A 13,596-nucleotide genomic window follows, 5' to 3' on the forward strand; every position below is an offset into this window, starting at 1 on the left:
GAAACTGAACTTGGAAAATGCTCTTGGTTCACTTCTGTGGAGAATTTAAGAGTAAGGAAAAGTTATCTTGAAAGAGTAGGTTTAAATCATGAAGAGTTAATGTTAAGAGAGAGTCTTTGGAATAAAAGATCCTGCATCCTCAGCTTGGAAATTAAAAAGTTGCTGAAGGGAAAAATAGACTTGGAATATGGAGCTGAGAAGACCTTCCAGGGGCACCTGGGTGGCTCAATGGGTTGAGCGTCTGGCTTCGGCTGTTATGATCTCACGGTTCGTGGGTTCAAGCCCTGCGTCGGGCTCTGTGCTGACAGCTAGGTCAGAGCCTGGGGCCTGCTTCATTCTGTGTCTCCCTCTCTCTGACCCTCCCCTGCTCACGTCTCTCTCGGTCTCTCAAAAAAAAAAAAAAAAAAAAAAAAAGACCTTCTAGAAAGCAATTTGAGACACAAAATGGATGGGAGGAAATTGATAAAATCCTGAGAATTAAAATTCTTAACCTTTAGTCCATTTGTTCCCTCTTCTGTATACTACTGCTAAACATTGAGGTGGTGTCAAAAGTTGTAGGCATAGGCACATACCATACAGGCTGGTACCATGATTTAGGGAAAGCTTTAAGTTATTTGGGACTAAATTTAATCTGAATTATCAGCCCACTAAGTTCACTGCAGACTTTCTTTTGCACTCTTACAAAACCTTTGCGGGGGGGGGGGGGCATCAATGCACAATCACTTCATTGGCCAACTGCAGATTCTTAACTTTTCAACTTCCCATAGTTAATCCAGTAGTAATCTCCTCACTAGGCCATCAACTGCACAGGGTTTTAACAGGCATAAGCAGCGTTCCGGTAGAATCAGGATTAGAAAGACTGTTTAACAATGACAATGCATTTGAAGCTGAAGTCAAGATAGGCCAAGGGATTCAGGAGTTAAGGGATGGTTCTTACCTGCTCCAAGACAACACACGAAATGATCACCTTGGGTAGACTAAGCCTTCTATTCATTGCCATTAAAAAATAAAAAGTTCCCCCAGTCCCATTTTCAATAGATAAACCTAAATCCTTCAACTGTGCAACACTGGACAGAATGCCGGGAGCAGTTTTGCGTTCCCCTATCTATACTGCATTCGGGGTGAAGATAAAACACTGTGACTAAGACACTTGTAACACGCACCATCTGTAAGCAAAGGGAAAACACATTCCCTCAGTGCGTTTAAGAGTAGGCACTGCTACTTTCAACTTGCCCAAATGGATGATCACACATTACCAGAATTTTTTCAAACTTTTTTAAATGCTTTCCTATTTCTATACTTTTAAAACCCCATCCTGAATTAGCAACAAAGAGCTAGGGGGAAAAAAATCTAACCCAAACCATCCTTAACACATTTGATTGCAATCCCAGCAGAATAAAAGGCCTCAGAAATCCTTTTGCTATTTTTGTTTTTTAAATTCCTAGGCTAGGTTTATTCTCATTATGAAAGCCCAAATCTGCAAATAGACCATTCTACCACAATAAAATTGTGCCTTCAGGATGGACAAGACTGGAATTATAAAGTACTGGTAGGATTTATTCACAACTTGAACATGGAAGACTATGGATTTTTCTCATCTTCTATTTTGGTCTTAAGCAAGTATTCTTACTATATAATTGGTCACTGAACAGTGGCTTTTTAAAAACAGTACTTGCAATGAATGTTATCAGTGTCCACCTTTACTTGGAGTATCTACAATTTTATCTAGTTCTGAGTTTAAAATTAAGAGGCTGGTGAATTAATGGATCTATCAAGAAAATGTGGCCCTGGAAACATAATTAGTGCTCACGTATGTGCTGAACTTTACCAAAATTCCATATGTAATGCCCAGCATGTTACCAGATTTGCTACTTTATAATTAAGATTCTGACAGAATAGTTGGAAGTTAATTAATATCAGAATTGAAATGCAGAATTAACTTTCACAATAGAAGCCAAAGTAAACCATAAGGAGGAATAAAAACATTTTATCTGTGTATTCAGAATCACACACAAATTACCTTTACAGTTCAATTTACTATATAGAAATCATTTGGGTTTGTATTTTCCGTTAAATTCTGAACTGAGATTACAATATTGTTTAAAAAAAAAGATCGTTACATTAATTCAGTACTTTTTAGCATACCAAATTGAAATACATTTAGTTCAAACTTCAGATTTATGGCAAACAGTCTTCAAATACAATACAGACATTTCTTAAGGTTACCATTTCATTCACATGTGGTATTTGCAACTCTGAGCTGTACACACAGAACAGCTCTCCTATGAATGTGGCGAAGCTGACAAGCCATGAAGCTCAAAGCTGTATAGTCAAGCCAAGAACTCAAAGTTGTACCATCTTCCAAAAGGTCGGTCATTTCTGGACCACAAAGCACAACATGTAAAGAAGGTTGGGAAGAATTCCTCCTCTTTTATTACCATTAAAAAAAGTTGCGTGTAGCTTGGAACTCTGCATAAAACCCCATATTATGCCTTGGTAAAGTCCAAGGGTAATTAGATGACAATGGACTGGGGTCTTTAATTAATAGAACCCATGAACTTCAAATGGGCATTGTCAAATCAAAAAATATTAAGCACCTACTGGTTTAGATCGAAATTTATTAGAGATTCATGATCAATTTCTTTCCACCTTGAAATCAAGGTGTAAAAACCAGCTATTAAGTGCATTCCAAACTTCTCCTATGTAGCACAGGTAGAATTTTCTGTCTGTTGGCACCAAAGTGAAGTCACATTTCCTCTTGGGAGACAGAAATTCCACATATGAACATAGAGTAAGTTAGGAAAAAGTGACCCCTGTTGTTTACATTTTATTACTATTGTGATTCTGAGATCTAGGATTACTAATGTACTAGCAGTGAACAACGCAAATGCCTGGCAACAGCTGTCAGGTTAGTAACGCTAACTCCCTTCCCCCAGTCACAAAATTTTAGTATGAAAAGAATTAAAATTACAAAGCTGAATGGGAAATAACAAGGAATGAAGAGTAACTAAAACAAAACAAACTCGTACAGTTTGAAATCATTGCATTTGAGAAACTGAGAACAAGTGTGCTTCACCCCACCCGCTTACAACTCTTAATTTAAATAATGATCCGTGCAAAAGAGCATCAGGTTTCTGGATATAAATGTAGCCCTTCTTTTAGTGCGCTGCAGACTTTTCTGCAGTTTTACGTCCCTCCCCCCGCCCCCAAGTTTACTCAAAGTATTTAATAGAGTCTTCCATTTCAGCCGAAAGAGTTGTAATTCAAAGATTTACTAAGGTATTCTATGCATTCTATCTATACAGAAACACCTACGATTATAATCGGTTTATGCAGAATTAACATTTTTGGTGTTAAAATTGTTAAACATCATGCTTACTGCACATCAACTCTCCATAGTGAATCTGAGCTTCACAATGATTTACCAAACATTTTATTTAAATTACTAATTAAATAACTGAAAAAAAATGTACTGAGCCAAACTAAACTTAAATGGGCTATAAAGGAAAATAAAAAACAAAACCTTCAAACAGTCCATATACACATCTATTTCAAAACTACCTTTGCTAGCTAGCCCCTTTCCCAAAGTTTTAGCCTGAAAAAACAGTAAAATCTACACAAAATTTTATTGCAATCATACAAGGGTTACATTAGGTCAAATACAACAAATACTATGATGCAATTTTACATTTATTAAACTACAGTTCAAAGCACAAATTTACACATTCTAAATACACTAAACATATCTAATGAAGTCACACTGGTCTTCCACTGACATTTGATATATCTGGGTGAAAGACATTAACTTTACAAGACTTTTTAACATGAATCCTTAGTATAAAAACTGTGTACTTGTATGTAAACGATTTAATGGGGAACCCAATTAATGGGCTTCCATCTCCACTAAGTCATCCATTTTGTTGCATATTTTATTTTAAACGCTTAAGGGGTAGGACAAACTGGTAAGTTTAAATCTGGATACATTATCTAAATCTCCCAATTAACCCTCCCCCCCAATGAATTGTGGATGAAAGCTGATTTCGTCTGGTCCCAAACAGCTATTACTAATAGATTTTGTTTCCAAGAGAATTAATAGAACAAGACTGAATTTGTTTCACACTGGAATGTAGACCAGACAAGCTTAACCTGCAACTTCAGATGTAGAGAAGCATTAATGCCTGTTTAAGCTTCAGAGGAAAAGCCATCTTCTTGGCTCAGCTGAATGCAAGAAGGCACAAAGAAGAAGTTCTTCATCATTGTGTCCGAAGTAATTCCAGCATCCTGCATCTCATACCTAACATTTAAAAAAAAAAGTGCAATTCTAAATTTAAGCACAAAGACCACACTACCACATAACAAATGGATAAGACTATAAAAGTAACTAGTCTTCCAATAACCCTTAACTGAGAAGCACTTTGCTATTACTTGTTAGGTATTTGTTTGTTTGTTTTAATGTTGCAGGGAAGGGGTATATAGAGAGGGAGACACAGAATCTGAAGCAGGCTCCAGGCTCTGAGTTATTAGCACAGAGCCTGATGCGGGGCTCAAACTCGCAGACTGTGAGATCGTGACCTGAGCTGAAACTGGACACTTAACTGATTGAACCACCCAGGTTCCCCGACTTGTTAGGTATTTGTTACGGAATTAAAATTATCAGCAAACATCATTATGTCATCTCAGATATCCAATCAGCTTTAAAGTGAAAACAGTATCTTACCAATCACTAAATGACATCATGTAGTAAATTGCTGGCTTCTGACAATCATTAAAAGCAGATGGTTCATGGAGAGAATCTGCTCCCATGTTATCAAAGATAAGCCAATCTCCCACATTCAGCTCAGGAAGAAGACAGTTTTCCACAATTTGATCAAGCTCATCACAGGATGGACCCCAAAGGCTGCTTGTAAACAGAGGCTCATCTTCCTTGTATTTCTGTAGGAAAAGGTTTTTTGTCTTAAGTTTTTACTCGTGTTCATGCAGGTCATGAATCTAAGGGAGGACGAGAGCATTTTTCACGGAATCAGACCTCATGCGCCTCTGAAAGGCAGGGCTATAGCCAGGGACACTGATGCTCTCAAATCCATCTAAGGAAGGCAAGCCCTCAGAAAAGGGAAATATTCCCCATCCTAAAGTATTTCTCAAAGAATTTTGATGTATCTTTAAAAAAAAAAATGCTGTTTATAAACTGCCAGATAAGCAGTTCTGGTATTTGTAATAAACTTGCCTTGTGAACCTCTGGAATGGTATTCAAGTCCTCAGACAGCTTACTTGCAAAAGAACCATAAACACCATCATTCATATAATACATGAAGGCTGGTTCATCACTTCCGGTTTTTTCTACTGAAATAAAGCAGAAAAAACAAAGATGAATTTATACTGAAATGTCTAATATAGTTACTATGCAGGACATGGCAAACAGATTGAATATTTATAGAACAGACTTATAGTTTTCACACATCCCAAATATTTAACATAATTTAATATACTGTCATACCTTAAAACTGTTACCCTAAGAAACTGAAAAGGCATTTTATACAAGAAGATGACCAATAAATAAACACATGAAAAAGTTCTCTACAGAAGTTACCAGGTAAATGCAAATTAAAACCATAATGAGCTTATCACTACCACACACCTACGGAATGCGAGAAAATTAAAAAGTGACAATACTAAAAGATCTGTGAAAGTGGGGAAATAATCAGAACTGGCACATATACACTGCCAGGGATGGATAAAATACCACTTTGAAATCTACTTTGTGACCGGCAATTCTATTGAGTCATTTCCTCTGTGAAATGAAAACTCACTTGATATCATCTAAACCAAGTGATCAAAATGGGAAGTTCCTGGTCTTCTTGCAGCTCTTCAGGTTTGAAATATTTAAAAACTCAATAGAAAAAAAACTTATTCCTGCTAACTTAAGGGAAAAAACTACAGAAATAAGTCTTCTTAACATAGAACAGTAGTTTCTACATTTTTAAGGGGTTAGCATTTTAAGGGGTCAGCAAGATGGACTATAGTGCCTTTTTGTTGGTTTGACAAGAGACAGATTTAGACTGTTGCCCCTTGTTCTGATAGAAAGCATAAAGTAGACTGTTCCCCAGGAGGAAAGTACCATGACACCGGTTCTTAATAAGATGGGAGAATCAATCAGCTAGGGAAGTCTATCTTAACACCAGAACCAAGAGGCAGAGGTTCCTCACAACACATAAACATGACGTCCTACAGTATTTTACACTCGACTGATCATTTCAACTAGTTTGTAAATGAATTGATCTAACAGAAACAAAACTCTAAGGGGGCGCCTGGGTGGCTCAGTTGGTTAAACGTCCAACTTCGGCTCTAGTCATGTTCTCACTGTTCATGATTTTGAGCCACACATCCAGCTCTGTTCAATGCAGAACCCACTTTGGATCTTCTGCCCCCCAACGGCTTGCACTCTCCAAAAGCGGGGGGGGGGGGGGGGGGGGGGGGGGGGGGGAAGAGGAGACTATAAACTCTGTAGCTTACCTCCAGAGGATAATTTATCATTTTCAACAACTTTCTTTGCAATGATATTAACTGCAAGTGTAAATGCAGAAGACACATAGTAGCTTCCAGGTTCTGAAATTATCTTAATGCCAGACCCTTCAGGAAAGTAGACGTCCAACAAAGGGCTGATAACATGATTAACCTATAAATTTTAAACACATCATGATTTCAATATTGCATTAGATAATTCATCATATTAGTCATGTTCTACACTCTAACACTAGCAACGAAAGAGCAAAACTTCAAATCAGTTTCTTGATATTATAGAATGAGGAATGGAGGGCAGAGCAGGAAGGTGAGTAGTAATGTACATCTGGATAAAACAGCTTAAGCTATCCAAATTATAAATTCACTTGTGCCATCAAGTACTCTTAAGAGCAGAAATACGACTGTATACAACACAAACTTCTTCTAACAAGTTACAGAATTTTATTAAGCTTTTCAAAGTTAGCTAGGGTCTTCTCATTGCCTCTTCATCTTAGAATCAAATAAAAAAAATTTTTTTGATGTTTATTCTGGAGAGAGAGAAAAAGAGTGCAGGGGAGGTGGCAGAAAGAGGGCGACACAGAATCTAAAGCAGCACCAGGTTCTGAACCCAACGTGGGGCTCGAACTCACAGATCATGAGATCATGATCTGAGCCAAAGTCAGGCACTTAACTGACTGAGCCACCCAGGTGCCCCAGAATCAGATTTAAACAGATGTTAAAGGGTTTATTTCCTGCCATTGCTAAACTCTAGTCTACATCTACCACTTTAGAATGAGATCATTCCAGTGTGTCCATCCACTGAACAAACTTTACCTCTTCCAACTGAAATTCAGATCCTGTGAAGCCTCCACCAATGTCTAACATGTTCATTGTGAAGCCAAATTCTCCCTAGAGATAGGAAAAAATACTTCAAATGCTTATCTGAATTGTAATGGCTACAAGGACATTTCAAACATCCCTTCCCAAGGAGGTTCTAATCTTTAATATAGAAAGTGTTTTGGTCTCTACTAACATAAGCAGGTTTACTCAATGCTACATGTATACGGTCTTCCTGAGGTCTGTCCTGTCTTGTAGCCATAGGCAAATAAATTACTATTTCATCCCTTTACCCACTAAAAAATCTGACTGTATGGAACTGATGATAAAAAATGAGGCAGATATTTTTTTAAGTATATGAGGGTACTTCAGAGATAGTAAAACACTGAATATTAGTCTTAAATAACATCCTGCCTTAAAATATCAAAATAACATACGGAAAAAACTTACAGCCATGTCAAACACACATCGAGCATCAGACAAGGCGTGTACATATACTTGAGATTCTTTGCAAGTACTTGAAACATGAAATCTGGAAGAAAGAGTAATAAATTTAAAGCAATAGCAAATTTTAGAGGTCCTTCCTGTAATTTTTTAGTTATCATTTACCAGATTGACACAGTATTCACAGTAATATTACCAAATATTTAAAGGATTAGAAGCACACACCTCTCTCTAATTATCCAAGTAACAATAGCAGCTTTAAAAAAATAAATAAATAAAAAAGAAAAGAAAGGGCAATGTATGGCACTGTAATTTTACAAAGAATTTAACAATGAGCTACATAATTATCAGAAAGAACAGGCTTTTATGTATATGAAATAACAAAAACCACCAATAAAACTGGGTCACAAAATCTTTAATTTGTATAATTTTATCTGAGAAAATATAAAACTGTGTCTATTGTGAAATACAAATGTACATTAATTCAGCTGAGTATTCCCAACACTTGCCAATATTACTTATTGAGAGATAGTTATCAGAGATTCATAACAATACTTAAGACTATGACAGTGGTTACATGAAATCTGTTAAAATTCTATGAAGTATAAACCCAGAAAGTCCATTTTCCTGCATATTAACTTAAAAACAAATATGAACACTCTCTAATTGGTCAATATTGTCACCTAAGGCAGAATTAAACTTAACAGTAGTGATTCTTTATTCATCTTTATGAACAACTTAAAAAGCAAGACCTTGCATTGCAGTGAGACTAGCAATGGACTGGCAACTCAAAAATGAGCCACTTTGCGCTCCAAATTTGGCTCAGACCATCGTTCTGAGATTATGATCAAAACACTAAATCTCTTTGGGTCTCAGTTTCTGTACACCTTAAAAAAAAAAAAAATCAAGAAGGTAGAACAATGTCTAACTTATTGGAGTGCCCAAGAGATTAAGAAGGAAAATTACTTAAAGATGGGAAAAAAAACAAAAGTACACACTCAAATGAATGCCATTTTGGTATTCATTAGAATTCTAATACATCCTCTCCCTTCAGTTTAAAAAAAAGGGGGGGGGGCGCTTAAATTCCTAACCTGATTATTATTTTTTTCTCTTAGGGAGGGGAAGGTATAGGCCCAAAATTATAAGAAGGATAAAGCATATTTAGTTGTTTTTCCTAGACTAAGGAAAAAAAATACATTAAACAGAAAGCTGAATCTATTAGAATTTATACAAAAGTTATCTTAAAAATCAATCAGAAAGACAAAGTTTTACCACCATAAAATGAAATTTAAAACAAATACTCACTTAACCCCAATAATTTGGACATCAAGTTCCTTAGCACATTCCAAGAGATGCCTACAGTTCTTCAGGGTAGTGCCAAACTTCATGTAACCCTCTTCGCCTCCAATATTATCTTCTGTTGCAATATGTAGTAAGACCCTAAGAGAAGGGGAAGATGATTGGGGCAGAGTTGGTTTACATCATCATCAGCACATGTGAAGCCTGAAGATTGTAGGAAGTATGTTGATTATGTTGCCAGTGCTCCCAAATCCAGCGACGGTTGAATCAAGTGAACCTAATGAAAAACAATCCTGTATAGAGAAAAAACTAGCCATTAGGGCCTAAAGCATGAAGCTTACAAGGATGGGAATTTGGAAAATGCAGGAAGTTAAGACTCTGTTGTAGCAGCAAGAGTCAGTTGGGCTCTGTAATGAAAGACGACATTACTTTCAAATGAAGTCCATCAGTCCATAAAACCACCTAGAAAGACTAAATTGAACAGCAATGCCATCATTGTCTTTCAGTCGAAAATATCAGGGCTTTAAATGTTTCACATTTCCTAAATTGTTCTAGTTACTAACTTTCCACCACTTATTATGAGAATTCCTATCAATCTCCTAGGTCTGACCAAAAAATTGGCTAACACAGGAGTTGTTTTATGCATCTAAGCAGTAGCCTTTTCAATACTGATTCAACTCTATTTGGTATTTCCCTCTAAATCATGACCACCAAGACAAATGATCAAGACTGTCTGAGGAGACAATCAAGTAATTACAAACCACCAGAACTCACAAATATACAAATGCTGTTTGTAAAACTGTTTCCCAAAGAAGTCTTGATGAATGACTGATGATCAGAGGGGCCAAGTCTGATAAAATTAAAATTATTCTTCCTATGGGTATAGTCAGCTCTATCAAGAATGTACCATCCACTTTACAGTTAACACAGTAAACATCCCACATCAGGGCTGTCTTCAAAAGATCACAGAACAGAAAGATTTTTTAGAGAGACCAAGTGGTTCACTAGAATTTTCTCCAAAAGGCCTTTATTTAAAGGTTTTTAGAGTAATCAATCTTGTCAGGACACCTAAGGATACCATTAAAGTCAATAATTATAAATATACAAGGAAAATATGTATATGATATACATTTGCAGGACACACTCAATGCCTTAAAAACAAGCAATTTTGTACTAATATAATATACTTTTAGTATATCCTAAGGTCTTGATGTACCACTTCATGACAAGATTAAATCTGATTTTTTCTTTTAAAAAGTAAACACTGTAATTTAAAAATCTTGGGATGCATGTAGGTACAAGTAAAAAAAAAAAAATTAAACTTCCTATGCAAAGAGAAGAGTGGGTCTTAGAAAAGAAACCCCTCCAATCTACAGACTAGGCTCCTAAGTAAGATATTGTCACTAAGGATAACCATTTAAGTACTCCAGCCAAAGGCAGATTAAACCCTCAGCTAACCAGGAAAAAAAGCTGACCAACACATACCCTGTTCCCAACATGACAAATAACTAGTAGGGTTGATGTAACTATGAAAATACAGCTGTGGTCCTCATTTTATTATCCCAAGAACCCCACTTGCTTCCTTGAATCCAAGATTATAAATTCATATTCTAAAAGTCCTCATCTTCTCCCAACTCTACAAGAAGGATCAGAAATGGGTAGCCAATAAAATGCCATTAGCATTTTCCATAAAGGAACTTTAAAGAAATTTTAAAAAAAACGAATTTATAATACACATCACTGCTCTACATAAACGCTGACTTTCCCTAAGCCAAAGATAAACCCCAGCCCTAAGTAGTAAGATAATATTCCCATGTACTTAGTTTTATACTTACTTGGCATTTGGGTGATTATGTGCAATTTTCTTCAATTCAACTTCACTGTCACATGTCATGATGTTCACTCCAATTTTTGCTGCATACTTTATTTGAGACACTTGCTTGCAAGGACTTATGTAAATGATGTTTTCTGGAGATACACCCAATTCTTGCACTAAAGCCATTTCAGTCTGTAAAAATACATTTGAAATAGTGTCACCTAAAAAGCAATATTTCTATTACCCCTTTTCATTCAATTACTACTTTCTAACTTTTATTTTTTGGCTAAATTCAAAATTATATTAAGTTGGGATTACATAAGGTCATATTCTGGTAATGCTTACTATACTACTCTGTCCTAAAATCCTTTTAAAAGATATAATTACCACCAGAGAAATCTCCTGGTTTAGAATTATTGTGCTGTCATCAGAAGTAATGGTCTACCTAGCTCTAGCCTAAGGAGGAGGAACAAATAAAAAGTTCCTGATTAAAGACAAAGAAAGCTTTTCAAAGTCTCATCTCAATGAAACTTTCCTTTCATTGATATAAAGTTCCAAATTTCCATTAGGCTGCGAATTTACACAAGAGTTTAAAAACACCCAAAAGTGAAACTTCCTTACAATTCTTCTAACTGCTGTAACCAAAAGTTAAAGTGAGTTCTAAAATGTTGAAGTTCGGTGACAAAGTAATATGAAAAACACTTACTTTACTGGAACAAGCAAATCCAGTTCCAAGAGCTGCCAAAATCTCAAGTACAGCTGGAGTGGAGTTGCACTTTACTGTGTAGAATGGCTTTATCTGAGCTACTACATTCTGCCACTGACTGTGTTTCTTCATAATCTTTCCAAGATCGCCCACAAAAAATGCATTTTTCCCAGTCTATTATCATGAAAAAAGAAACAATAAAAGAACTATTGAAAATAGAGCACCAAAAGTAGTAAAGAACTCTTATCCTCCATTAATGAGCCAAGACACACATTTACATACATGACTATATTTAAGGCTTACAAGTTATTAAAGCTAGATAGAGCAAATACAGGAGAATCCAAATACCTTTTTCTTTTTAAACTTGACTTTTTGCTGTGCTATGTTTGCATATTAAATATGCTCTTCTTTGCTTTTTAAAAAAACCATCAATTACAGTAAATTTCTTCTTTACAACTGCTTCGGTTGGGGGAGTAGAGAAGGAAACCACCTGTTTCCTTCCATGCTTTCCTTACTGTTTAACACTACTTAGGTGGTTCAGGACCTAACTTCCTAATACAGTGGGCAAATCAGGAATGCTAACCAAAATAAGTTATATATCTCCATAAATTGCATGTAAAGACACGATGGTAAAAACAAGAAAGCAAGGGCACTAAGAACCAATCTTTAAAAAGACAAAGTTGGTAGTCTATATACATAGAGGTGGAAAAATTTTATTTAAGAAATACAGAAGTACACCAAATGTCAGCTGAACCTGCGTAAGGATATCCTTCCTTCAAAACTAAGGTAACAGATTTAAATTAAGGATCTGGGGAAACGTGTAATGATTTTAACACGGTTACTCTAGGGTAAGAGAAATGACTGTAACATGTGAGGCAGAGAGAGCATAAATTACTCAATGTTACATGGCAGACCAAATAATCTTATTTAGAATACACAACTATTGTTTGAAAAGCCATGAAGATATTACTGTTTTCTAGTCTTTAATCCACACTTGAAAATGTACATCATTGGAACATACTGACCAAGGATATAGACATGATTGAAAATTCTGGTTTTTACATGGCAGATATGGGACAGTTGTACTCAAGTTACGCCATTCTTTCAAGATACGCCATCCCTAATGTTCTAAAGACAGAAAATTTATTTTTACTTTAATGTGGGGAAAAAAAAATACGGTAACTATGGCTACCAGCAAGAGAACTTGGATTTTAAAAAACAAACAAACAAAAAAAACAAACAAGGTGTTCAGTTTTAACCACCCCTGGGCCATACGATTAGATGCACTGATTGTGCTACATAACACTGCTAGGAGAGAATAGGGCTGCAGACAAACCCTCACTAAATGTTACTAAATGTGGGATAATTCAACATTGTGGGACAAGAATAAATGAAAGGAATATTCCAAAGATCATTACCTAACCCACAAAGAATGTTGCACAAGTTACAGGACTAAGAGAAAGGTCAGCATACTTCCACTAGGAGGTTCCTAGTAACCTGAGAGAAGGAACTACAGAATGGCTTGGCTATACAATAGATTGAACGGTATGACAAGTGTCACTTTTTCCTCAAAAATTTTGATGGCAGGGGAGAGATTTGCTGAGGTGTGGGAGACTTGAGCACATCTGTAAAGGCCAAGAGAAGTACTTTAGTAACCTATTACTGAACATCAACAACTTGAAAATTTTTCAATAAATTTGGAGAAATGGGCAATTAGCTACAACAAAAAACCCCAAATTTTATCAGTAAGGCAATAAGCAAAGATAGTTCTATTAGTAAGTACAAAACAAAATATCTTAAGCAGCAATGAATATGAGTCAATAGAAGTGGACACCTGGTGCAGAGTAACATTTCAGTATAAGCTATCAAATTCTCAGCCAACATACACAACCAAGATATATGAAATAGAAATTAAAATCTACTCAAGCATATAGTTGAGAAAAATGGAGTAAAAAAACGCCATATAGTGACCAGGACAGCAACACAATCAAGAAAA

At 36.0% G+C, this 13,596-nt stretch overlaps 1 protein-coding gene across 7 annotated transcripts in view; it reads right to left on the bottom strand.

Annotated features, from left to right (window-relative positions):
- Positions 1–1,960: 1,960 nt before the first annotated feature.
- AZIN1 (antizyme inhibitor 1) overlaps positions 1,961–13,596 on the bottom strand; it is a 29,034-nt gene continuing 17,398 nt past the window's right edge. For 4 of the 7 annotated variants that reach the window (XM_029923213.1, XM_029923214.1, XM_029923218.1 and 1 more), the window contains 9 exons: positions 11,601–11,774; positions 10,914–11,086; positions 9,085–9,219; positions 7,786–7,867; positions 7,333–7,407; positions 6,511–6,673; positions 5,225–5,340; positions 4,718–4,932; positions 1,961–4,294 (listed from right to left, as the gene is read on the bottom strand). In XM_029923213.1, the coding sequence (XP_029779073.1) occupies positions 4,183–4,294; positions 4,718–4,932; positions 5,225–5,340; positions 6,511–6,673; positions 7,333–7,407; positions 7,786–7,867; positions 9,085–9,219; positions 10,914–11,086; positions 11,601–11,774 (1,245 nt within the window). In that variant the 3' untranslated portion in view covers positions 1,961–4,182. Of the gene's footprint in view, positions 4,295–4,717; positions 4,933–5,224; positions 5,341–6,510; positions 6,674–7,332; positions 7,408–7,785; positions 7,868–9,084; positions 9,220–10,913; positions 11,087–11,600; positions 11,775–13,018; positions 13,226–13,596 lie in introns of all 7 variants that reach the window. The other 3 variants (XM_029923219.1, XM_029923216.1, XM_029923217.1) reach the window with 3 other exon arrangements.

This window comes from Suricata suricatta, chromosome 15, assembly GCF_006229205.1.
Source record: "Suricata suricatta isolate VVHF042 chromosome 15, meerkat_22Aug2017_6uvM2_HiC, whole genome shotgun sequence".
Lineage (NCBI taxonomy): Eukaryota > Metazoa > Chordata > Mammalia > Carnivora > Herpestidae > Suricata > Suricata suricatta.